The following is a 27,286-nucleotide window of genomic DNA, read 5'->3' on the forward strand; positions in this document are numbered from 1 at the left end:
GCAGCCTAGAATGCTCCCAGGACAGGGCCTTGCCCACCGGACAGAATGGCCTAGGAAACTTCTTTTCCTTTCCTGCACTACTTAGGATACATTCAGAGGACGTCCATCCAGGGTCTGGGCTTGGATGAAATGGAATCCTGGGAAAATCACTTCCAGACTGATGCTGGGGAAGAGAAAGGGTTTATGGGAAGCATGCCCTGAATTGGAGTGAGGGGAGGAAATGTGGCCAAAGCCCTTCAGAATGCCCTCCATGTTCTCACCAGACTACAGTTGGAAATTCCACCATTAGTGATTCATTCCTTTGGCTGACGCCCCTGAAATCGTGTGATCTTTAGGATCAGGGGTTGCTTTCCATTAGAAAGCCAACAGAACTAATGAGGAGAGCAGGTGGTGTTGTGCATTTGTTATCCTGCTGCATCTTCAAGCAGCCCATAAAGTGCTGCCTTCCCCATTTAGCAACTGAGAACACTGAGGCTCAGAGAGGTTAGGAAACTGACCAAAGCTCCCACAATGCCGGGGTTATGCTGAATTTGATCCCAAGTCCAGCAACACACAGTCCCTCCCTCCAGGAGCTCCCAGGTCTGGGACCAGTGCAAGTAGCTGCATGATGAAGGATGGGGCTCCAAGCCGTGATGCCGGAGGGCAGGGGGCACGACAGGGAGCAGAGGGGAAGCCCCTAAGTCAGAGGAAGGCCAGAAGTTCCCCAATGCTGATGCCTGAACTGGACTTTGAAGGATGAGTAGGAGTAAGTTGCGTGGACAAGGGGATGAACAGTTCCCACCAGTGGGACCAGCACCTCCAAAAATCCAGGGGCATGAAGGAGCAGGCTGTCCTGGGGAAATGCAAGCCCAGATGCCCAGGAGGAGGGGGCACAGGAGGTGCAGGTGTCAGACTGAGGAGTCAGCAGCTGCTATGGGGCCACTAAAGCAGTCCTAAGTCATCCAAATAGGAAAAGAAGTCAAAGTATCTTAGAAGAAAAGAAGAAGGAGAAGGAGGAGAAGAGGAGGAGGAGGAGGAAGAAGAGGAAGAGGAAGAAGAAGAGGAAGAGGAAGAGGAAGAAGAAGAAGCAGCAGCAATGAGAAGAAGAAGAGGAGGAGGAGAAGGAGGAAGAGGAAGGGGAAGAGGAGGAAGGGAAAAGGAGGAGGAACTGGAGGAGGAGGAGGGGAGGAAGGGGAAAAGGAGGAGGAACTGGAGGAGGAGGAGGGGAGGAAGGGAAAGGAGGAGGAACTGGAGGAGGAGGAGGGGAGGAAGGGGAGGAAAGGAGGGAGGGAAGGAGGAAGAGGAGGAGGAAAGAAGGAAGCAAGGAAGAAGGAGTAGTCCCAAGTCACTGGTCCCAGGAAGGTGCTTTGGTGTCCGTCAGCATCGTGATCACAGGATTTTATCTTGGCCTGGCATGGTGCCACGCCTTGGGAGGTCTCCTAAACAACACCCCAGAACCCCCAGAACCCCTTCTCCCAGCCCCAGGCCCAGGCAGAGGTCAAGTTTTCAGTGTCTCTGTCCCCATTTGGGAACGAGTCTCTCTCCAACCAGCCTTCCCCTGCAAAAGTTTCCCCACTGACCTCCAGCCCTGACCCCAGCTGGTGGGAAATATTTGGTGAGCTCCACAGGTCAGGCTTACCGAAGACAGCTTCCAGGCATTAGGAGTGCCTGTGTAGACACACGTGTGCACACACATGCACATATACACGCACACACACGCACATATACACGCACACACACATGGGCAGGAGGACAAAAGCTATCCACACAGCATCTCCCAGCACGGAGGCAGTCTGGTCTGTGGAATGTGTTGAGATAATTTAATACTGGCTTGGACACACTGGATTCCAGGTGCAGGAACCCTGGAACCCCCTGGAATGTGCTAGAGATAAGCATAAGGCATCCTGTCTGTGCCCACTCCACCCTGGTTGGGAGTCGCAGAATGAGGACCTCCTGACTTGAGACAGATTCTTTATCCAGAGAATCTGAGATTCCAATTCAGATCCTGGAGCTGGGCCTGCTACTCATCTCCCCAGTAAATGTCCAGGCAGCATTGGACAGAGAGGCTGGCCCCGCCCTGACGGGGGCTGAAGAACAGGCCCCCAGCAGCCTTGTTGTTGGGCTACTGAGCACTTCAGAGGTTGGGAGGACCTGGAACAGTCTCCCCAGATCCATGTGCCTTCCCTTTGGGGTACACCTGAGTAGCCTCTAACAGCCACTGATTGGCACCAAGAGAGAATCCAAATGTTGGCATCACAAACCTTAAGTATGGAGCAGGGAGCAAGTGCCTGGGGGCTGTTTGCCCCATCTTATGAATGAATAGCTCTCGTAATGTCTCTGGATTTTTGGAGATGGGAAGAAATGGCCAAGTAACAGCATCCTCATTCCCAACTCTACTGAGAACCAACTACGGTGGAACAGAACATCAGGGGCTGCATGGGTGTGTGCCTCAGTTTCCCTCTACTGCCCCCAAACTGCCTACTCCAGGAGCTTCCCAAAAGGGAGGGGGAAATGAGGAGATAGGCATGCAAATGCCCATTTGGAGATTTTCAGCTACTCTGGCCATTATCCCATTTCAGAGCACACCAGAGAGGAAGGGCAAAGAGGTCCCATCATGAGTGCCAAATTGATTGGTACTGGCTGCCCAGAACACTGTGCTGGGAAGAATTCTGACATCACCCATGTGCTGCACTTGATTGGTGATGTCTGCCATGGTCACAGCCATTCACCATCCCTCATCTTCAAGCTGGGCTGTCCCCTTTCCCTGAACCAGAGACAATTCGCCAGCCTGGACTTTGGTAACAGAGAAGGAGGCCCTGGCCACCTAGGTATAAACAACCCACAGGACTCCTTGCCAGATTCCTCAGGACCTTAAGAAACACAGATTGGCCCGTCATTCCCCAATTTTCCAGGACCATGCCTGCTTCCTTTTCTGAAGATGTTAATGTTGCTTGTATTAGGAAACACTCATCTAAAATAGAAACACATTACAGGGTTAATTTCTCCTCTGTAAGAATGGCTAAATGCTTTCTTTCTCACTGGGGACTCGAGGGACGATCTGGCTGACACCAGAGGTCACCTCGGAGCCATCAAGAACTCTACCCAATGAAGGGAAGACAGGCCTTGGCGCTGTGCTCTGGGTTAACGTTCACAGAAACGTGCTCCACTCCTAAAGCCCAAAAGACCTCTCGAGTCTGGGTCACCTCATTTGGACACCTTGGTCTGCAGGGTGCTGGGCAGATAGAGGTACCTCCAGATGGCATAGTAGTGGGTACCAGCACCAAATGCTACAAAGAGATGCCAGATGGCGTGCGCAAAGGGGATCCTCCCGTCACTCTTGAAGAAGACCATGCCCAGGCAGTAGAAGACCCCTCCAGTCACCAGCTCCCAGATGCCCTCGGTGTTGGGCTGTCGGCAAGGACAAGGGTGGGGCACAGGTCAGAGGGGCAGTCAGTGTGGCTGGAAGCACCAGCCAGTCCCCACCACCCAAAACCAAAAAACATGCAGATGGCAAACCAGCCCAGACTCCCAGGTGGGAAGCCTCAACACTGACATACCAGCAATTCTCCCCAGACTAGTTGTCAGATGATAGACATTCTCATTTCTATTAAAACTTCACCAACTTTTTTTCTTTTGACAGGGTCTCAGTCTGTTGCCCCAGCGGGAGTGCAGTGGCACAAGCGTAGCTCACTGTAGCCTCCAACTCCTGGGATGATCCTCCTGCCTCAGCCTCCCCAGTAGCTGGGACTATAGATATCCCATGGCACAACCATGCCTGGCTAATTTTATTTTATTTTTGGAGATGGCGGCGTCTCACTATATTGCCCAGGCTGGTCTCAAACTCCTGGTCTCCAGTGCTTCTCCCACCTCGGCTTCCCAAAGTGATGGCATTACAGGTGTGAGCCACCACACTCGGCCTCAAATAATATTTTTATAACTTATCTTATCTGGTTTTCTTTTTTTTTTTTTGAGACACGGTTGCTCTTTTGCCCAGGCTAGAGTGCAGTAGCGAGATCTCAGCTCACTGTGACCTCCACCTCCTGGGTTCAACCAATTCTCCTGCCTCAGCCTCCCGAGTAGCTGGGACTACAGGCATGCACCACCATGCCCGGCTAATTTTTGCATTTTTAGTAGAGATGGGGTTTCACCATGTTGGCCAGGATGGTCTCCGACTCCTGACCTGAGGTGATCTGCCCACCTTGGCCTCCCGAAGTGCTGGGATTATAGGCGGAAGCCACTGCGCCTGGCCTATAGCTTATCTTTTGTAAAAATTTAATACATCTGGGTATATACCCAAAGAATTGAAAGCAGGGTCTTGACAGATACTTGCACACCCATGTTCATAGCAGCATAATCACAACAGCTAAAGGTGGAGGCAACCCAGGGGTCAGCCAAGGAACGAATGGATAAACGAAATGAGCTCAAGGCCAGGTGCGGTGGCTCACGCCTATAATCCCAGCACTTTGGAGGCTAAGGAGGGCGGATCACAAGGTCAGGAGTTCGAGACCAGCCTGGCTAACATAGTGAAACCCCATCTCTACTAAAAATACAACAATTAGCCGAGAGTAGTGGCATGCGCCTGTAATCCCAGCTACTTGGGAGGCCGAGGCACGAGAATCACTTGAACCTGGGAGTTGGAGGTTGCAGTGAGCCGAGATCGTGCCACTGCATTCCACGCTGGGCGACAGAGTGAGACTCCGTCTCAAAAAAAGAAAAAATGAGGACAGGACAGAGTTATAGTTTGCAGAGATGCAAAAAGTTCTTGAGATGGATGGTGGTGATGGACGCACGACAATGCGAGTGTGCTTACTGCCACTGAACTGAATATTTTACCACAGTTTTTTAAAGTAATGGCATGGCAAACAAAAAAAAGTAGGGAAAATAATTTTTGTTTTTGCTTCATGGCAAAAAATATTTAGAGAAAAAAAACATTGTAAGAAAAAAGTAGTAGTCCTGGCCCCCAGATGTGAGTACTATTAACACGAGTTGTTCTTAGTGAAAGAAACTCTCCGCAGGGCACGGTAGCTCATGCCTGTAATCCCAGCACTTTGGAAGGCCAAGGTGGGCTTAAGCCCAGGAGATCGAGACCAGCCTGGGCAACATAGTGAGACCCCATCTCTAAAAAAAAAGAAACATTCATAGAATAGGAGGGAATTAAGCAAGAAGAACCTGCCAAGCCCTCACCAGACCAGGAATTCAAGACCATCCTAGGCAGCACAGGGAGATCCTGCCTCTACAAAAAAAAAAAAAAAAAAAAAGAATTGTTTTTTTGAAACAGAGTTTCACTGTTGTAGCCCAGGCTGGAGTGCAGTGGTGCAATCTCGGCTCACTACAACCTCTGCGTCCCGGGTTCAAGACATTCTCCTGCCTCAGCCTCCAGAGTAGCTGAGACTATAGGTGTGCACCACATCTGGCTAATTTTTTTTTGTTTTAGAGTTGGGTCTTGCTATGTTGCCCAGGCTGGTCTCAAACCCCTGGACTCAAACTATCCTCCCACCTCAGCCTCCCAAAGGACTGGATTATAGGCATGAGCCACTGTACCTGGCCTACTGCCTCTTTAGACAAGTCATGCCAGGCCTCAGTTTCCCCACCTGCCAAAGGAGAGGGTTTGTGACAATCTTAACAGCCAGGTCCAGCTCGGACACTCTTGGTCTCTTGCAGGGACCCATCTATGCAGGGCTGGCAGCACTTACCATGGAGAGGATGACCAGGGCGGGGAAGAAGCCCATTACGACGTAGCAGAGAAGCTCCACAAGCTTGTACCTGGCAGGAAGACAAGCCGCGCCCACCTTAGGACATGCCTCCCCACGAAGAAACTGCACACAGCTCCCTGTTCTTGGGGAAGAGGGAACACTCTGGCCAGAACACTGAGAAGAAAGGACGCTTTCTCTGTCCAGCACGCCTTGGCTCAGATTTCACCCAGCTACATCCAATAGGTGCTGGCAGTTATGTGACCTTGGGCACTTTCCCTCCCTGAGACTCAGTTTCCACAACTGTAAAATGCATGCTGGTGCCACAGCAGGGATTACAAACATTGGGCATAGCACACACATGGGCACTTCCAATGCTCAGCCCATGGCAGACATCACTATTCGATCCCAGCATCTCTTCCCACAAGGCCCAAGCAGCCACTTCCAATCGAGCTGGGTTGCTGCAGCAGCTGAAGCCTGTTTGCTGTCCCTGGACTAAATGACTTCCAGAGGTTCCTGGGCTCTGAGACTGCAGGAAGTCTGTTATGTTCTTTTTCTTGTATCGTCCTGTTTCTTTCCCCACTGAATTATTTCCATCCCCATCACTCGACAGAATGGGAATACAGAGAGTGTGGCTTTTTCAAGACCTCTCCCCTTCATCTGCTAATAATTTAGGTAGGGCAGGTGGCATGTGACCACCCCCGCCTCCCCCCCCACCCCGGTCCAATGGGGCTAGGAACCTATGTTTTTTTGTTGTTGTTTTTGAGACAGAGTCTCGCTCTGTCACCCAGGCTGGAGCGCAGTGGCACGGTCTCGGCTCGCTGCAACCTCCACCACCCGGGTTCAAACCATTCTCCTGCCTCAGCCTCCCAAGTAGTTGGGATTACAGGCGCCCATCTTGACACCCAGCTAATTTTTGTATTTTTAATAGAAAGAGGGTTTCATCTTGTTGGCCAGGCTGGTCTTGAACTCCTGACCTCAAGTGATCCGCCTTCCTCGTGGATCACTCGGCCTCCCAAAGTGCTGGGATTACAGATGTGAGCCACCATGCCTGGCCACCTATGATGTCTTTTTGACAACTTCAAGTTGACCCTAGGGTCTGCAAGACCTGGTGGCCACCCATGAGCCTGAATGACGTGACAGCCAGAGCTGTGCTCTCACGATTATGAGATCATCCTGGACTCTCGGCAGCCCAGGAGTGCTGGGGAGGCCGGAGCATCTAAGGGAATCCCGCCTCCCTGAAGCCCCCAGGCCTGGCTTACCGCTCGTGGAAGAAGAAGACATAGATGGTGCCCACGGAAGCCATAATCCAGACCAGCCAGCGCATGTGGGAGGCCCAGGGGCCCAGCTCCCGAAGGTTCAGCCTGGGAGAGAAAGAGCCAAGGCCATGGCCCTGAGGGGGGCCCACCAGGACCCCGGCCCTCGAGGACCGGCCTGTCACAGGAAATGGACCCCGGGGAAGTCCTGTCACCTGTGGCTCCACGGCTGGGACGTGGGCGCTCACAGGAAGATGGGTGAACAGGCAGAAAGGGTGCTAGATAACTTGAAACAGCAAGCAATGATTAGAGGAAAATTAGCAAAACTGATAATATCTAGAAGAAAAGGTAAGTAGCACCCCAAACTGGTGGGATTATGAACAAGTAAAGGCTGTTTGGGGGCGATTGTGCATTCTCTGTCACCGCACTTCCGGTAGCTAACCAAGGCAATGCTGTTTTGTTTTATTTTATTTTATTTTATTTTATTTTATTTTATTTTATTTTATTTTATTTTATTTTATTTGAGATGCAGTCTCTCTCTGTGCCCCAGGCTGGAGTGTAGTGGCACAATCTTGGCTCACTGCAACCTCCGCCACCTGGGTACAAGCGATTCTTCTGCCTCAGCCTCCTGAGTAGCTGGGATTACAGGCATGCGCCACCATGCCCGGCTAATTTTGTATTTTTAGTAAAGATGGGGTTTCGCCATGTTGGCCAAGCTGGTCGCGAACTCCTGACCTCAGGTGATCCACCCACCTTGGCCTCCCAAAGTGCTGGGATTACAGGCCTGAGCCACCGTGCCCGGCCTCCAGTCCTTTGTTAATAATTATTTTAAGAGACAGGGTCTTGCTACTTGAGAAGCTGGGGTGGGAGGATCGCTTAAGTCTGGGAGGTGGAAGCTGCAGTGAGCCATGATCCCACCACTGCACTCCAGCCTGGGCAACAGAGTAAGACTCTGTCTCAAAAAAATTAAAAATAATAATAATTTTAAAATGAAAAATATGAAGAAGATCTGTTTTTACCAACATAGATAGATCTCTAAGCTATATTGTGAGGTGTTCAGGAGGGTGGAGGGTATGAACCAAGAAGAATAAGATGACAATATTGTGTGTATGTATAAAGAGATAGCTGTTGGCCAGGCGCGGTGGCTTACGCCTGTAATCCCAGCACTTTGGGAGGCTGAGGAGGGCAGATCACGAGGTCAGGAGATTGAGACCATCCTGGCTAACATGGTGAAACCCCGTCTCTACTAAAAATACAAAAACAAAATTAGCCAGGCGTGGTGTCGGGCGCCTGTAGTCCCAGCTACTCGGGAGGCTGAGGCAGGAGAATGGTGTGAACCCGGCAGGCAGAGCTTGTAGTGAGCCAAGATCGTGCCACTGCACTCCAGCCTGGGCAACGGAGCAAGACTCCGTCTCAAAAAAAAAAAAAAAAAAAAAAAAAAGGGATAACGGTCAATGCACAGAAAAAGATCTGAACCTCTTCCCAAGTGGTTTTGTCTGGAAAGGTGTAGTTAACAGTGGTGGTGATGACTGAGGAAGAGGGTCCTTTAAGTTTTTTCTGGAATGAATTTGTTTTTTTGTTTGTTTGTTTTTTGAGATGGATTCTCACTCTCTCACCCAGGCTAAAGTGCAGTGAGGCAATCTCAGCTCACTGCACCCTTCGCCTCCCGGGTTCAAGTGATTCTCCTGCCTCAGCCTCCCGAGTAGCTGGGATTACAGGCGTACCACCATGCCTGGCTAATTTTTGTATTTGTAGTAGAGATGGGGTTTCACCATGTTGGCCAGGCTGGTCTCAAACTTGTGACCTCAGGGGTTCTGCCCGCCTCGGCCTGCCAAAGTGCTGGGATTACAGGCATGAGCCACCGCGCCTGGCCTGGAATGAATTTCTGAAATGAGAATGTGTTATGTAAAAGTTCTGCCAAAAAAAGTGACCTGCTTGGAGTCTGTCATTATAAAGAATTTAAGTAACACCGAAAAGTTTAAGAGTAAAAAATAATAACCCATCTCATTACCCAAAATAACCATCAGTGAACATCATTCTAGATACCCTTCCAAGTAGACCTAAAAATAGGCCACTGGGTAGAAGGATAGGACGGGATGAAGGGAAAGGAGAAAGGGTGAAAATTAAAGTTATACACATCTTTTTTAATTAAAAGTATTACATTTAATTTTAACTTGACTTCAAAAGAAGAAAATGGACACTTAAAAATTTTGCTGAACTTCAAACAAATGTTTCTTCACCATAAAATTCACTTGGACTCTGAAGTTAAGATAAATTATGTAAAGCACAAGAAAACTGGATTTTCTGCCGGGCGCAGTGTCTCACGCCTGTAATCCCAGCACTTTGGGAGGCTGAGGCAGGTGGATCCACCTGTGGTCAGGAGTTCGAGACCAGCCTGGCCAAAATGGTGAAACCCCATCTCCACTAAAAATACAAAAATTAGTTGGGTGTGGTGGCGGAAGCCTATAATTCCAGCTATTTGGGAGGCTCAGGCAGGAGAATTGCTTGAACCCGGGAGGCAGAGTTTGCACTGAGCCAAGATCATGCCATTGCGTTCCAGCCTGGGCAACAAGAGCGAAACTCTATCTCAGCAAAAAAAAAAAAAAAAAAAGTGGATTTTTTTTTTCAAGCCATTCTCCTGCCTTAGCCTCCCGAGTAGTTGGGACCACAGGTGCCCACCACCACGCCCGGCTAATTTTTTGTATTTTTAGTAGAGATGGGGTTTCACCGTGTTAGCCAGGATGGTCTCGATCTCCTGACCTCATGATCCGCCCACCTCAGCCTCCCAAAGTGCTGAGATTACAGGCGTGAGCCACTGAGCCTGGCAGCTGGATTTTTTAAATTACATGTTTCAGTTTCTTGTTTGTTTTTTTAGAGACAGGGTATCACTCTCCCAGGCTGGAGTGCAGTGGCACAATCATAGCTCACTGCAGCCTCGACTTCCTGGGCTCAAGCGATCCTCCTGTCTCAGCCTCCTGAGTAGCTGAGAGCACAGGCACATGCCATCACAAACTAGTTTCTTTCAGAAACTCCTCATGGATGTGGTATTCTTGGACTTCTTTCATGCGTGACCATGGTGCCTATTGTTTTTATGTCTGCATGACAACCCCATTTGATAGTTTACTCTGAAGTCTATCTCTGGGAAATTATTAGAAGTGTCTCCACTGTGTGTCAGCATTAAATGGTGCTGTGGCCACATTCAGAAACCAGCTTGTTTTTTTCACGTGGCAAACAATTTACTTTTTCAGTCTCAATGCCTGCAGAATTTGTCTCTTTCATTTCCATCAGCTTCTCTCTGACTGCTGTAATTTAGACTTTTTGAAAATGTATTCTCCCTGATTATGTAAAACCTTCAATATTTATTTGGTTTTTGGTTTGTTTGTTTTTGTCCCCCACAAGGAGAGGGAGCTGGGGGTTTTGTTTGTGACAATACCCTCAGATACCAGCACAGGGCCTGGCACAGGGCAGGGCCTGGCACAGGGCAGTGCCTAGTCAATCACAACCAGGGGTAAAGGTAAAGAAGAGAAACTCAGGCCGGGCGCGGTGGCTCACACCTGTAATCTCATCACTGTGGGAGGCCGAGGCAGGCAGATCACCTGAGGTCAGGAGTCTCAGACCACCCTGGCCAACAAGGTGAAACCCCATCTCTACTAAAAATACAAAAATTAGCAGGGTATGGTGGCATGTGCCTGTAGTCCCAGCTACTCAGGGGGCTGAGGCAGGAGAATCATTCAAACCCGGGAGGTGGAGGTTGCAGTGAGCCGAGATCATGCCACTGCACTCCAACCTGGGCAACAGAACAAGACTCCATCTCAAAAACATAAACAAAACAAAACAAAAAATAAAAACAAAATAAATATATACTTATAAAATGTGGCCATTGCAATGGCTCACGCCTGTACTCCCAACAGTTTGGGAGGCTGAGGCGGGAGGACGGCTTGAGGCCAGGAGTTCAAGACCAGCCTGGGCTACATACTGAGACCCATCTCTATAAAAATAAAAATATTAGCCAAGCATGGTGGCTTGCACCTGCAGTCCCAGCTACTTGGGAGGCTGAGGCGGGAGGATCACTTGAGCCCAGGAGTTGGAGGCTGCTGTGAGCTATGATCACAACACTGCACTCCAGCACAGGCAACAGATCAAGACCCTGTCTCTTACAAAAAAATTAAAAATTTAAAAGCTATATTAAATAAATTAAATATTAAGTAAATATAAATATAAGTATATATGTATGTATATGCATGTGTATGCATACGTCTACGTCTATTACACATATTTATATATGTGTATATATGTAGACACATACGCATACATATGTACATATTAATATTTGCTTTTCTGAATGGGCACGGTGGCTCACACCTGTAATCCAAACACTTTGGGAGGCTGAGGCAGGCAGATCACTGGAGGTTAGGAGTTCGAGAGCAGCCTGGCCAACATGGTGAAACCCCGTCTCTACTAAAAATACAAAAATTAGCTGGGCGTGGTGGCGCGTGCCTGTAATCCCAGCTACTCGGGAGGCAGAGGCAGGAGAATCGCTTGAACCAGGGAGGCAGAGGTTGCAGTGAGCCAAGACCTCGCTACTGCACTCCAGCCTGGGTGACAGAGTGAGATTCTGTCTCAGAATTCTTAGGAAAAAAAACAATGTATATATTTGCTTTTTCTGCATAAAATAACTCAAGAAGGACACACAGGAAAGTGGGTATAAGTAGCTGCTTCCAGGAAGGAAAAAAGGGTGGCGGGAAGCTTTTAACCTAAGTCCTTCGTGCCAAGTCAACACATTACCCAGCCAAATAGAAAAATAAATTCAAACAATATAAAGAAAGGCCGCCATTGCTGGGCGGCGGGACGGTACTTACCAGGGTGCGTAGGAAGCCGCTATGAAGAAATAGATGACCATCCGGTCGAACATGTGTAGACAGTGTTCCACCACCCTAGGGCGGCAGAGAAGCCGGCAGTCACAGCCCCTGCATAGCAGGGAAGGGCCAGTGCCCCCAGAGCCGTGCCCTGGGCTGATCGTGCCTGCCTACAGGTTAGCAGGGCTGGGCTCCCCTGTCCAGCCAAGACCCCTTGGCCCTCAGAATCCCCATCTGTAAGTGACCAGGGCAGTGGCCTTCAAACCAGGCTCCTTATCACCCTAGGGGCTGCACGGAGACACCTTGCCTCGGGGGTCCCACTGAGGGCCTTGCGCCCCTACAGGTAAGGATTGGACATCCTCTCTCCCACTTTTTTTTTTTAAGATAAGGTCTTGCTCTGTCTCCCAGGCTGGAGTGCACTGGCACGATCTCAGCTCACTGCAACCTCCGCTTCCCGGATTCAAGCCATTTTCTTGCCTCAGCCTTCCAAGTAGCTGGGATTACAGGCACCCGCCACCATGCCCAGCTAGTTTTTGTATTTTTAGTAGAGACGGGGTTTCGCCATGTTGGCCAGACTGGTCTCAAACTCCCGAACTCCAGGGATCCACCCTCCTCGGTCTCCTAAAGTGCTGGGATTACAAGCGTGAGCCACCGCGCCCGGCCATCCTCCCCTACTTTAATCAGAGCCACTGTGCATTTCTGCTTTATATACTGGGTTTTTCCAAAGATTTATAACGGGGAAAGAATTCTGTGGACAAAGTGCAAAAATGGCCAGATGGAGTGGCTCACACCTGTAATTCCAGAGCATTGGGAGGCTGAGGCAAGAGAATTGCTTGAGCTCAGGAGTTGGAAACCAGCCTGGGCAACACAGTGAGACCTCATCTCTACTAAAAATTAGGAAGATCAGCCAGGCATAATTGTGCATGCCTGTAGGCCTAGCTACTCCAGAGGCTGAGGCAGGAGGATCTCTTGACCCTGGGAGGTTGAGACTGCAGTGAGCCATGTTTGTGCCACTGCACTCCAGTCTAGGCAACTGAGCTAGATCCTGTCTCAAAAAAAAAGTGCAAAAACTACTAAATTACATGCCCCTCAAGACTGTCTGGGAGCTGACATTCTAATGCTAGAAGAGCTTAGTGGTTTGGATCCAAGCTGTGGAGCCAAAAGGCCTGGGTTCGAATTCCAGCTCTGCACTTCAGGAGTACATAACCTTGAGCAAGTTACCTATTTGCTCTAGGTCTCAGCTTCCTTCTCTGTAAAATACGGAGGATGCCAGCAACCTGACACGGGGCTGTGGGGAGGATTAAATTAGCTAATACTCAGCACAGTACATAGTAAGTGCTCAATAAATACCAGCTGTTTTGGCCATGCATGGTGGCTCATGCCTGTAATCTCAGCACTTTGGGAGGCCGAGGTGGGTGGATCACCTAAGGTCAGGAGTTTGAGATCAGCCTGGCTAACATGGTGAAACCCCGTTTCTACAAAAAATACAAAACATTCCCCGTCTCTACTAAAAATACAAAAAATTAGCCGGGCGTGGTGGTGGGCACCTGCAGTCCCAGCTACTTGGGAGGCTGAAGCAGGAGAATGGCATGAAGCTGGGAGGCGGAGCTTGCGGTGAGCCGAGATCATGCCACTGCACTCCAGCCTGGGTGACAGAGCAAGACTCTGTCTCACCAAAAAAAAAAAAAAAAATATATATATATATATATATATATATACACACACACACACACACATATATATACATACATATATATATACACATACATATATATACATATATGTATGTGTATATATATGTATATATTAGCTGGGTGTGGTGGTGAGTGCCTGTAATCCCAGCTACTAGGGAGGCTGAGGCAGGAGAATTGCTTGAGCCTGGGCGGTGGAGGTTGCAGTGAGCCGAGATTGTGCCATTGCACTCCAGCTTGGGCAACAAGAGTGAAACTCTGTCTCAAAAAAAAATAAAAAATAGATAAATAATAAAAATAAATAAATAAACACCAACCGTTTTTATGATGACCTCACCTTGTGTAGTGAGTGATAACCCTCAATACATGGGACTGGCATGGTGCCAGCCTCCACAATGGTGCCCAATGAGTCAAGCCCCTAGTATTCACACACTGGGACCCTCCCCTCCCAAAACAAATAAGGTAAACTCAAGGAACAAATAGGACATTGCAGAAATGATGGTGTGTGTTTCCTGAGGCCAGATCATAAAAGACATTACAGCTTCTGCCTTGTTCTATTAAGTCGCTAAGTTTGGGGAAAACAAGCTCCCATGTGGCTGTGAAGACAGCCACACTACAACCCAGCACTAGCTCACCAGCCAAGTGAGGGAGCTTAGAGCCTCCAGCCCCAGTCAAGCCATCAGATGACAGCAGCCCCAGCCAGCCTCTGACTACAGGAAACAGCACAGACTGGAGCCACACAGCTAAAGCTCTCAAACTCTTATTTGAGACAGAATAAGCGTTTCTTGTTATTTTAAGCCATAGTACTCTGGGATACTTGGTTACAAAGCAATCACTGACCAGTACAAACTGTGGCTCTGTCTAGCAAAGTGCAGCCCTGAACAAATTTGACTAATGATTGTATGCACGGCTCAACTGCATGTCTTCCTAGAAATTAAAGGGAGCGGCATACAGCTTTATGGGGGGCCTGGATTCCCAGAGTCAGCTTGGGTTGAATGTGGCCGCTATGCAACCTCGAGCAAATAAGGTTTCTTTCCTTTTTCTTTTTTTTTCTTTTCTTTTTTTTTTTTTTTTCGAGACAGATTCTCACTCCGTTGCCTTAGCTGGCTGGAGTGCAGTGGCACTATCTAGACTCACTGCAACCTCTGCCTACCAGGTTCAAGCAATTCTCGTGCCTCAGCCCCCTGAGTAGCTGGGATTACAGGTATGTGCCAGCCCCCGTGACTGGCTAATTTTTGTATTTTTAGTAGAGACAGGGTTTCACCATGTTGGCCAGGCTGGTTTCAAACTCTTGACCTCAAGTGATCCTCCTACCTCGGCCACCCAAAATGCTGGGATTACAGGCATGAGACACCTTGCCTGGCCTGTAATTTTTTTTTTTTTAATCAAGACTAGCCAGGCACAGTGGCTCACACTTGTAATCCCAGCACTTTAGGAAGCCAAGGAGGGCAGATTGCCTGAGCCCAGGAATTCAAGACCAGCCTGGGCAACATGATGAAACCCCATCTCTACAAGAAATACATAAAATTAGTTAGATGAGGAGGTGCATGCCTGTAGTCCCAGCTACTCAGGAGGCTGAGATAGGAGGATCGCTTGAGCCCTGGAGGTGGAGGCTGCAGTGAACCGAGATGACGTTATCACACTCCAGCCTGGGTGACAGAGTGAGACCCCATCTCAAAAAAAAAAAAAAAAATCAAAACTGTAAAACTCAGGGATTCTAGTGCCTGCATTGCAGAATTATTGGAAAGATTAGGGAATGGCACCTGTAGCATGCCTGGAACAAAGCCCAGAGGGGAGCTGGCCCGTTGTGACCACCCTGCAGCCAGCAAGGGCTTTTCTCTTGGTCCTCTCAGAAGTGAGCAAAACAAGTCAGGCGTGAAGGCTCATTCCCGAAACTCCAGCACTTTGGGAGGCTGAGGCAGGTGGATCACTAGAGCCCATGAGTTGGAGAACAGCCTGGGCAACATGGTGAAACCCCATCTCTACAAAAAGATACAAGAATTAGCCAGGCATGATGGCACACACCTGTGGTCTCAGTTCCTCAGGAGGCTGAGGCAGGAGGATTGCTTGAGCCCTGGAGGTGGAGGCTACAAGTGAGCTGAGACTGTACCACTGCACTCCAGCCTGGGCAACAGATTGAGAATCTTTCTCAAAAAAAAAAAAAAAAAAACGAAAAAGAAAACAAGTTGGCCAGGCACAGTGGCTCACACCTGTAATCCCAACACTTTGGGAGGCCGAGGTGGGTGGACCATCTGAGGTCAGGAGTTCGAGACCAGCCTGGCCAACATGGCGAAATCCCATCTCTACCCTCCACCAAAAAAAATACAAAAATTAGCTGGACCTGATGGTGCATACCTGTAGTCCCAGCTACTCGGGAGGCTGAAGCAGGAGAATTGCTTGAACCCAGGAGGCGGAGGTTGCAATGAGCTGAGATAGCGCCACTGCACTCCTGCCTGAGCTACAGAGTGAGACTCCATCTCAAAAAAAACAAAAAACAACAACAAAAAAAGTGAGCAAACCAGGCTCCTGTGGGCGAGATGGTCTGCCCTGAAGAGACTCAACCGCAGCCTGTTTAAGGCAGGGCTTGTGCCTCCTGCAAAGCCAGCCTGTGGGTCGCCCAGCCCAGCCCCTCCCAGCTCAGTGGAGAATGTTACCAGGCAGACAGGATGTCCTGGTTCACCCCCCGGGCTGCCATGGGTCCCCCTGCCCCGACCCCCTACCCGGCATGGGTCCCCTCTGGGCGGGAGGCACCTGAGGTGGCTCTTCTTCCAGGAGATGGTGTGAAACACAGTGGACACCACGAAGAGGCCGCAGAGGCCGAGGCCGTAGATCCAGGCAGAGATGGTCTCCCAGTCATCGTCCGACAGGAAGTAGAGGTTGGAGCTGCCCAGGATGCTGGGGATGATCCAGAACTGGAGGGGCAGGGACGGCAGGGACAGGTGCAGCAGCTGGGTGGCTCAGAGCACACCTCCTGCCCCTTCCCCGGCTGAGCTGCCCAACGTGGCAGCACTCGGCTCTTGAAATGTGGTCAGTGCCACTGAAGAACGGATCATTTTATTTTACTTTAAGGGATTCAAGTGTAAATTTCCTTTCTTTCTTCCTTCCTTCCTTCCCTCCCTCCCTCCTTTCCCTTTCCTTCTTTCCTTCCATCCTTCCTTCCTTCCTCCCTTCTTTCCTTCCTTTCCTTTCCCTTTTCCCCTTCCCCTTTCCTTTCCTTTTTTTCTTTTCTTTCTCTTTTCCTTTCCTCTTTCTTTCTTCCCCTTCCCTCCTCCCTCTCTCCTCCCTCCCTTCCTCCCTTCCTCCCTTTCTCTCTTCCTTCCTTGTCTTGTCCCCCGGGCTGGAGTGCAGTGGTGCAATCACAGTTCACTACAGCCTCAACTTCCTGGGCTCAAGTGATCCTCCCACCTTGGCCTCCCAAGTACCTGGGACTACAGGCACACACCACCACGACTGGCCAATTTTTACATTTTTTATAGAGGTGGGGTCTGGCTATAATGCCCAGGCTGGTCTTGAACTCCTGACCTCAGGCTATCCTCCCACCTTGGCCTCCAAAGGACTGGGATTATAGGCATGAGCCACCACGCCCAGCCTCAGGTGTCAATTTCAACAGCCACGTGGGGCCAGTGGCTGCCAACCTGGACAGTGCAGGTCTAGATCTTTGATTCAATTCTCAAAGGGGTCCATGTATGAAACGGTCAAAGACCACGTCCCAGAGAGTGGCCATCCCTACCACATCCCAGCCCCTCTCCAGGCCACCACACAGAGAAGTATGATGTGCCACATGTCACCCATCATCACCACTGATGTCCTGACCTCATCTGCTTGGACTGCCCTGAAGGAAGAGCCCAGCCCTAAGCAGCACAGGCGCCCAGGTACCATTCAGCTTGTAAACGGGTTTAAATAGTGGATGGCGGCCAGGTGCAGTGGCTCACACCTGTAATCCCAGCACTTTGGGAGGCCAAGGCGGGCAGATCACGAGGTCAGGAGTTCGAGACCAGCCTGGCCAATATGGTGAAACCCCATCTCAACTGAAAAATACAAAAAATTAGTCAGGCATGGTGGTGCACGCCTGTAATCCCAGCTACTCAGGAGGCTGAGGCAGGAGAATTGCTTGAACCCAGGAGGTGGAGATTGCAGTGAGCTCAGATCGCGCCACTGCACTCCAGCCTGGTGACAGAGCAAGACTCCGTCTCAAAAAAAAATTTTTTTTTAAATAGTGGATGGTCCACCTGATTCACTGTAGAGAATGGAATCTCCAAATCCTCTGCCTTTATAGGTGCGTGGCCTGACCCTTCCCAGCCCCTCTACTCTGCTTTTCCCTACTCTCCCTCCTGCTGTGCCCCAGATCACCACGCGTTGGCCTTCCTGGCCTTCATCCAGTTGTCCCAACACTTTCCTGCCTCAGGGCCTCTGCACGTGCTGTTCCCTTGTCCTCAACATGCTGTTCCCTTCACTCTCCGGGAGGCTGGCTCCTAGTCATCCTTCAGGAGCTGGTTAATATCACTCTGGCAGGAGCACCTGCTCTGTCCTTTGACTGACATAGGCCACTCCTGTTGTCTGTAGCACCTGGTGCCCTCTCTCCCTGGCAGCCCCCACATCTTATATGATAGACTTACTTAATCATTATTTCCCCCACACAACACGAGCTGCACAGGGTCACCAGTGCACGGTAGGCACCTAACAAATATATACTGAAGGCAGGCAGGGAGGCAGGCAGGAAGAAATGCTGGAAGAGCCCTTTTGGGAAGAGGTGGGCAAGTCAGGGCTGGGCGCAGTGGCTCACGCCTGTAATGCCAGCACTTTGGGAGGCCAAGGCGGGTGGATCACTTGAGGTCAGGAGTTCGAGACCAGCCTAGCCAACATGACAAAACCCCGTCTCTATTTAAGAAAAAAAAAAAAAAAAATTAGCCAGGCATGGTGGTAGGTACCTGTATCCCTGCTAGTCAGGAGGCTGAGGCAAGAGACTCGCTTGAGCACAGGAGGCAGAGGCTGCAGTGAGCCGTGATTGCACCACTGTACTACAGCTTAAGTGACAGAGAGAGACTCCGTCTCAAAAAAAAAATAATTTTAAACATCTTTATTAAAAAGTAGGCAGGTGGTAGGCTGGGCGCGGTGGCTCACGCCTGTAATCCCAGCACTTTGGGAGGCCGAGGCGGGCAGATCATGAGGTCAGGAGATGGAGACCATCCTGGCCAACACGGTGAAACCCCGTCTCTACTAAAAAAATACAAAAAATTAGCCGGGCGTGGTGGTGGGTGCCTATAGTGCCAGCTACTTGGGAGGCTGAGGCAGGAGAATGGCGTGAACCCGGGAAGCAGAGCTTATGGTGAGCGGAGATCACGCCATTGCACTCCAGCCTGGGCGACAGAGCAAGACCCTGTCTCAAAAAAAAAAAAAAAAAAAAAAAGTAGGCAGGTGGGAATTCAGCCCCTACGATGTGCATCCTCCAGGACTCATTGAACGCGATCTGCCTGCAAGATCAGTCCAGGTGAGTCCCAAAGGAAGGAGGTGTCCCGCTAGCCTCCCCGACACCCAGGCTGGGCGCCGGATGGGGACAGTTCAACAGCAATGCACCAGAATGGGATGGCTCCTTAATAAGAGGCCATCAGCCACCCACATGTCCATCTGCGCATGGCAGACTGAACATCAACAGGGAAGATAGAAGCCTTGCTGTAGGGGATGGCATTATAACTTTAAAAAATCATTTCTGGCCGGGTGCGGTGGCTCACACCTGTAATCCCAGCGCTTTGGGAGGCTGAGGCCAGGAGGATCACCTGAGGTCAGGAGTTCAAGACCAGCCTGGCCAACATGGTAAAACCCCCTCTCTACTAAAAATACATAAATTAGCTAGGCATGGTGGCATGCGCCTGTAATTCCAGATACTTGGGAGGCTGAGGCAGGAGAATCGCTTCAACCCAGGAGGCGGAGGTTGCAGAGAGCCAAGATCACGCCACCATACTCCAGCCTGGGTGACAGAGCGAGATTCCATCTCAGAAAAAAAAAAATCACTTTCATCAATCTTATTACATCATCTTAAAAAAATAAACAGCAACTGGCCAGGTGCAGTGGCTCATGCCTGTAATCCCAGTACTTTGGGAGGCTGAAGCAGGTGGATCACTTGAGGCCAGGAGTTTGAGACCAGTCTGGCCAACAGGGTGAAACCCCATCTCTACTAAAAATACAAAAATTAGCCAGGCGTGGTGGCGCACGCCTGTAGTCCCAGCAAGACTCCATTTAAAAAAAAATAAATAAACAGCAGCTATCTCATGCTACTTCATAATTTGGGGACATGCTTCTCATTAGGCTGTAGACTCCAATTATGTTTTGTGCTATTTTAAAATATATATACATTTTTTTTAAGAGATGGAATCTCTCTCTGTTGCCCAGGCTGGAGTGCAGTGGTACGATCATAGCTCACTGCAGCCTCGACCTCCTGGGTTCACATGATCCTCTTGCCTTGGCCTCCTGAGTAGCTGGGACCACAGACACATGCCACTGCGCCTGGCTCCTAGTTTGTGCTATTTTGCGATCACCTACCATGCCTAGTATTCATTGAGTTGCTCTCTCACTCATTCATTCATTCCACAAACCTGTGAGAACAGGACATGTCCTCAGGAATGAAATGATACATGCCCATCACCCTGCCCTCACCCTGTGCTCATAGGTGCTAACTGAGGGAGCATCCAATAAATGAATGAGTTAACAGCAGGGGCCTGGTACCTGTGACTCAGTCACCCACTTCCTGGAGCCTGCTGGACTATGAATATGCCTTGTGTTTATGGCATCAGTGGTCAGAGGAGATCATAAATAGGTTTTTGTCCCCAGCCTCACAGCTTCTCCCAGGTATGATGGCAAGATCAATTCAGCACTTTTTTTTTTTTTTTGTAAACGAGTCTCACTCATTCTGTCCTGCACTCAACTGGAGTAAAGTGGCACAATCTTGGCTCACTGCAGCCTCTGCCTCCTGGGTTCAAGTGATTCTCCTGCCTCAGCCACCTCAGTAGCTGGGATTACAGGCGCACACTACCACACCCGGCTAATTTTTGTATTTTTAGTAGAGATGGGGTTTCACCATATTGGCCAGGCTGGTCTCGAACTCCCAACCTCAAGTGATCCGCCCGCCTCAGCCACCCAAAGTGCTGGGATTACAGGTGTGAGCCACTGCATCCGGCCAATTCAGCACCTCTTTCCTCAGGAGTGTGCTGTCAAAGAAACACACTTGTCAATGTGCCCACATTGTGCCAACATGGTGCCTTCAGCAACACTCACAGCCACACTTGGGAGTGGCTCTTACGATGTCCATTCTACAGATAAGGAAACTGAGGCTCAGGGTCACTAAATGATGGAGCTGGGATTCAAAGGCAGGTCTTCTCTTCCTAGAGCTTTACTTTTTGGGGTGCAGTGTAGACTTGCGTCGATGAGTTAGCTTGCAGCTTTGGGCAGATTCTCTCACCCAAGCCTCAGTTTCCTCCCTTGCAAAAGAGGGAGTCATGTGTTCATTCTCAAATATTTTCCGAGCCCCTACGATGCACACAGCATGGGGCTTCAGAGATGAGCCAGTGAGAACCAGTCTCTCTCAGCAGAGCACCTGCTCAAAAGGGACTGACTGAGAAAATACGAACTTAGAACCCATTGTGGGCTGGACACGGTGGCTCACACCTGTAATCCCAGCCCTATGGGAGGCCAAGGCGGGTGGATCATGAGGTCAAGAGATCGAGACCATTCTGGCTAACACGGTGAAACCCCGTCTCTACTAAAAATACAAAAAATTAGCCGGGCTTGGTGGCGGGTGCCTGTAGTCCCAGCTACTCGGGAGGCTGAGGCAGGAGAATGGCATGAACCCAGGAGGCAGAGCTTGCAGTGAGCCAAGATTGCACCACTGCACTCCAGCCTGGGGAACAGAGCGAGACTCCGTCTCAAAAAAAAAACAAAAACAAAACAATAACAACAACAACAACAACAAAACCAAGTGTGGTCCAGGCTCACACTAAGTTCGAATCAGCACCAGCCACTCCTTTCTATGACACCGGTGGCCCACTGTTAAAGGCCTGGGCTCAGGCCAAACACACAATAGCCCCCGGGGTCTGACAGGTCGGGACGGGGGGTTTGAGAATTAATTCACCTCCACACACGCTATCTGGGCACCTCCCTGTGCCAGGTGTGCTGAGATGTCCTGAGATATCAAATAATCCAGCAGGGGTTCTGTTTGAATTCATGTCTGCATTGCCAGGGCCTGGAGCACTGCCTGCTGCCTTGAGGGTACCCAGGAACTGTTTGCTGAATGAATGTGCGATGGACAGCTGGCATGGTGGTGGGCCGTGAAGGCTACAATGGCTGGGGAGGCAGGCACTGGCTCAGAGCTTCCCAGCATCTGGGCAGAGGGGAAGACTTTGTTGGGGAACATTTCAGCAAGGCTTGGGAATGATGGAAAGGGTTTCATAGGCAGGGCTGGAGTGGAGACGAGAAATATTCCCGGTAACAGGAACAGCACGTGCAAAGGCATGGAGTCATGTCTTCTATTTAGGAAACAGTGAGGGATTCAAGTGTTTGAGCCTGAGAGCAAGAGCATGGTGGTGGGAGGTGCGTGGACAGACGGGCTAGGAGCTTGCTAGAGTGACAGGATGCCATACTAGGTACTAGGGAGCCATCGAAGGTTCTTTTTTGTTTGTTTGTTTTTGAGACAGGGTCTTGCTCTGTCACCCAGGCTGGAATGCAATGGCATGATCTCGGCTCACTGCAACCTCTGACTCCTGGGTTCAAGCGATTCCCCTGTCTCAACCTCCAGAGTAGCTGGGGTTACAGGTGCCCGCCACCACACCCAGCTAATTTTTGTAGTTTTAGTAGAGACGGGGTTTCACCATGTTGGCCAGGCTGGTCTCAAACTCCTGACCTCAGGTGATCTGCCCACCTCAGCCTCCCAAAGTGCTGGAATTACAGGCATGAGCCACCATGCTCGGCCTCATGGAAGGTTCTTAGAGCAAGACAGAGACATGGCCAGCACTGCAGTCCAGTTTACCCCAGTGGCCTTCCCTCAAGACGCACTCGCTCTTCTGAGGGCCACAGAAGACCCGAGGAACAGGCCACTTAGGACATACGTGAAGGAGGTGCCTTCCCCCACCCCCCTTCCCCGGAAGTGTCCCCATCTCAGCCCTGAGCCCCCCAAAAGCCAACTCACAGCATGGGTGGCACAGTTGGCCGCATGTTCATACTCTGTGGGCTGGTACCTCTTGTGGGCAGGGACTCGGTGGTTCATGAACCTGGAAGGAGAGGGAGAATTCCAGAGGGAGAATTCCAGGAAGCTCCACTGGGCAAGAGGTGCCATCCGAATTCCCAGGAAGCCTGAAGCCCTTACTTCCTACTGGTAGGAAAAGAAGAGCAGTCCTCTTCTCCCTTTTTCATCTCCCCCTCTCTCTCTCTCTCTCTTCTTCCCTCCCCTCCCTCACTCTTTCCGATCATTAAATGGTTTTGGATTATCCAATATTTTGTGCCTAATCCCCAATGCGGTATTTGTTACAAAATTTTAGTAAATGCTAGATATGGCATTCTCTTCATTTGCCTTTCTTATTTTTATTTTTTTTGAGATGGAGTCTCGCTCTGTCGACAGACTGGAGTGTAGTGGCGTGATCTCAGCTCACTGCAACCTCTGCCTCCCAAGTTCAAGCAATTCTCTTGCCTCAGCCTCCTGAGTAGCTGGGCGTGTGCCACCACGCCAGGCTAATTCTTCTATTTTTAGTAGAGAAGGGGTTTCACCATGTTGGCCAGGCTGGTCTCAAACTCCTGATCTCACGTGATCCGCCTGCCTCAGCCTCCCAAAGTGCTGGGATTACAGGCGTGAGACACCACGTCCGGGCTTTCTTTTTTTTTTTTTTTTTTAACACAGGGTCTCACTCTGTCACTCAGGCTGGAGTGCAGTGGTGCAATCATGGCTCACTGCTGCCTCCACCTCCTGGGCTCAAGTGATACTCCCGCCTCAGCCTCCTGAGATGCTGGGACTACAGGCACAATCTACCATGTCCGGCTAAATTTTTTTGTATTTTTTATAGAGACAGGGTTTCATCACGTTGCCCAGGCTGGTCCTGAACTCCTGGGCTCAAGCGATCCTCCCACCTCGGCTTCCCAAAGTGCTGGGATTACAGGCGTGAGCCACCGCTTTCGGCCTCATTTCCTGTTTCTTATTTTCTCTAAGTACAACTTACAGACGATATAGCTCTGCAAGGGGGCAGCTCGAAGGATTTTTACAGATGCGTAGACCCACTAAACCACCATCCAGGAAGAGCTACGGCTCACTCCTCACCCCCAAGAAAGTGCCCAGTGCCCCCTCCCATGGGTACCTCTTCCCCAGGGAAACCACCCTCTGCCATTGTCTTCTTGGACTTGTTTCCCCTTTTCTTGAACTTGCTCAATGAACTCCCGCAGAACACGCTGTTTTCTGTCTGGCTTCTTTTGCTTAACGTGATTTTTGCGAGATTCATCCACATTTTGGGGTACAGCAACTGGTAGTTTTTTTTTTTCTTTTTCTTTTTTTTTTTTTTTTTGAGACGGAGTCTTGGTCTGTCGCCCAGGCTGGAGTGCAGTGGTGCGATCTCGGCTCACTGCAAGCTCCGCCTCCTGGGTTCACGCCATTCTCCTGCCTCAGCCTCCTGAGTAGCTGGGACTACAGGCGCCCGCCACCATGACCAGCTGAATTTTTATATATTTTTAGTAGAGACGGGGTTTCACTGTTTTAGCCAGGATGCTCTCGAACTCCTGACCTCGTGATCCGCCTGCCTCGGCCTCCCAAAGTGCTGGAATTACAGGCGTGAGCCACCGCGCCCGGCCAAGCAACTGGTAGTTTTCATGGCTGTATTGTATTCCACTGGGTGAACAGACCACAAGTGACTTCTCCAACCCACTGCAGGGGGACACTCCTGTTTGGGGATATTATGGAGAACTCGGCCCATGAACTTTTTTGTGCATATTTTTTGGTGAACACGTGCACTTATTTCTGCTGGGCTCAGGTGAAATTGCTACATGACTTTATCTTAAAAATAAACGTTCCTGGCCAGGGGCAGTGGCTCACGCCCATAATCCCAGCACTTTGAGGCCGAGGCAGGTGGATCACTTTAGGCCAGGAGTTCGAGACCAGCCTGGTCAACATGGTGAAACCCCATCTCTACTAAAAATACAAAAATTAGCTGGGAGTGGTGGCATGTGCCTGTAATCCCAGATACTTGGGAGGCTAAGGCAGAAGAATCGCTTGAGGGAGGTGGAGGTTGCAGTGAGCCGAGATCGTACCATTGCACTCCAACCTGGGCGACAGAGTGAGACTCCATTTCAAAAAAAAAAAATGTTAGCCGGGCGTGGTGCCACAGGCCTGTAATCGCAGCTACTTGGGAGGCTGAGGCAGGAGAATCACTTGAACCCGGGAGGCAGAAGTTGCAGTGAGCCGAGATTGTGCCACTGCACTCCAGCCTGGGTGACAGAGAGAGACTCATTCTCAAACAAAACAAAACAAACAAAACAAAAATTCCCGATGTTTTGGTGTCTTTTTAGAATCTTCGAAGCGTTATCACCTCTGTTTAATCCTCACCGGAGCACCATGCGGAGCTATTGGCCATTTTACAGATGGAGAAGCTACAGGGCAGGGAGGTGAGGGAAAGAAATCACCAGGTGGGAAGGGACTCAACCCAGCCCTGGTTGACTCCAGCGTCTGGTTCTGCCTTGACGCAAGTCTGTGCTCGGGGACTTAGTCAGGCTGGGAAGACAGACAAGGGTTGTCTGGGCAGGGAAGAGGCATCCAAGAACTGGGGGTAAGGTCTGCACACACCTGGCTGTCGGACCAGCAGCCGGGACCACAGCAGCGTGCACGTCTTCGGCCCATACAGGCTCGGAATCAGCTCACCTGGACGTTGCCAAGCAGCAGCCACCCAATGGGGTTAAACTGCACTAAACACACCAAAAACTTTCCCCTCAGGTCCGATGGTTACTTTGTAGACTGCCCCCCAAACAAATGAGTGTATGGTTCAGGACAAATGAGTCCATGCAGTATATATGGGTCACTAAGCATTTATTGGGCACTTTCTGTATGCTGGCGTCATATCAGGAGTGCATGGAGCATTTATTCAGCATCTCCGGTGTGTTGGCTCCACGCTCATAAAGACCCTGGAACATTCGCTGAGCACCTTCTGTGTGCTGGCTCCATGCTAAATACATTTCATGAAGCATTTATTCAGCATTTTTGTGTGCTGGCTCCATGCTAAATACAGCTCATGGAGCATTTGTTAAGCACCTCCTGTATGCTGGATCCAGGTTAAGTACAGTTACGGAGCATTCATTGAGCACCTTCCGAATGCTGGCCTCATGCTAAGTACAGCTGATGGAGCACTTATTAGGCGCCTTCTGTGTGCTGACTCCATGCTAAGTATAGTTCATGAAGCATTCATTGAGCACCTTCTGTGTGCTGGCTCCATGGTAAGTGCAGCTCATGGAGCATTTATTAAGCACCTTCTGTGTGCTGACTCCCCTTCTGTATGCTGGCTCCATGCTAAGTACAGTTCATGGAGCATTTATTAGGTACCTTTGATGTGTTGGCTCCGTGCTAAGTATAGTTCATGAAGCATTTATTAAGCACCTTTTGTGTGCTGGATCCATGCTAAGTGCAGCTGATGGAGCATTTATTAAGCACCTTCTGTGTGCTGGCTCCACACTAGTACAGACCTGGGGCATTGATTGAGCACTTCTGTGTGCTAGCTGTATGCTAGCATAGTTCAGGGCTCATTTATAGAGCATATTGTGTATGCTGGCTTTACGTATTCTGGTATGGGCAGGGCAGGAGTGAAAGCTGGGCAGGGGGGTCTGCCAAGCACTGACACTGTGATTTGCCCTGGGACACTTGGCGCCTGGGTGAGTCCAGGGGTCTCCAGGTTCGGGTGACTGCTCTCTGCCTGCATCCAGCTGGGACTCCATGGTCACGTGATTCCACAGTCAGTCAAGTGACTTCAGCACCAGGGTCACGCCGAGCCCATTCGACAGATGAGAAAACTAAGACCCCTGGGGCCAGGCTTCTGCAGCAAGCCAGAGAGACACCAACCCCCATCTCCCATGGCCGCAGCAGCCTTGCAGGGGCAGACTGAAAACTGGAATTACAGTCACAGAGAACATGGAGGACCCACCCTGGGGACCCCATTGAAGCCCCCCCAGGAGCCCAGAACACGCCGCCCATCCACCCACCTTCCTCAAGGTGGGCCAGGAAGCTGCCTGTGGCCAAGACTGGCTTATGTTTGTTTGTTTGTTTGTTTGTTTTTTGAGATGGAGTCTCTTTTTTTTTTTTGAGACGGAGTCTTGCTCTGTCACCCAGGCTGGAGTGCAATGGCGCTGTCATGGCTCACTGCAACCTCTGCCTCCCGGGTTCAAGTGATTATCCTGCCTCAGCCTCCCTAGCAGTTGGAACTACAGGCGCCCGCCACCACACTCGGCTAATTTTTGTATTTTTAGTAGAGACGGGTTTTCAGTATGTTGGCCAGGTTGGTCTCAATCTCCTGACCTCATGATCTGCCTGCCTCAGCCTCCCAAAGTGCTCGGATTACAGGCGTGAGTCACTGTGCCCGGCCAAGACTGGCTTATTAACTAATAAGTAATAACAACGAAAATAGTGGTATGGGTTGAACCGTGTCCTCCCAGCATTCACACATCGAAGCCCTAACTCCTGGTATTCAGAAGGGGGCCTCATTTGGGAACAGGATTGGAGCAGATTTCATTAGTTAAGATGAGGCCAGGGCCGGGTATGGTGGTTCACACCTGTAATCCCAGCACTTTGGGAGTCCGAGGTGGGCATA

General features: G+C 50.2%; 1 protein-coding gene across 1 annotated transcript in view; it reads right to left on the reverse strand.

Moving 5' to 3' along the window:
• Positions 1 to 1,776: 1,776 nt before the first annotated feature.
• Positions 1,777 to 27,286, reverse strand: part of MMD2 (monocyte to macrophage differentiation associated 2) — a 54,310-nt gene continuing 28,800 nt past the window's right edge. The window contains exons 2-7 of the mRNA XM_004045048.4: positions 22,648 to 22,729; positions 16,224 to 16,384; positions 11,785 to 11,859; positions 6,932 to 7,033; positions 5,673 to 5,742; positions 1,777 to 3,387 (exon numbers count right to left, since the gene is read on the reverse strand). Of these exons, the coding sequence (XP_004045096.1) occupies positions 3,184 to 3,387; positions 5,673 to 5,742; positions 6,932 to 7,033; positions 11,785 to 11,859; positions 16,224 to 16,384; positions 22,648 to 22,729 (694 nt within the window). The 3' untranslated portion in view covers positions 1,777 to 3,183. The remainder of the gene's footprint in view (positions 3,388 to 5,672; positions 5,743 to 6,931; positions 7,034 to 11,784; positions 11,860 to 16,223; positions 16,385 to 22,647; positions 22,730 to 27,286) is intronic.

Source organism: Gorilla gorilla, chromosome 6 (assembly GCF_029281585.2).
Source record: "Gorilla gorilla gorilla isolate KB3781 chromosome 6, NHGRI_mGorGor1-v2.1_pri, whole genome shotgun sequence".
Lineage (NCBI taxonomy): Eukaryota > Metazoa > Chordata > Mammalia > Primates > Hominidae > Gorilla > Gorilla gorilla.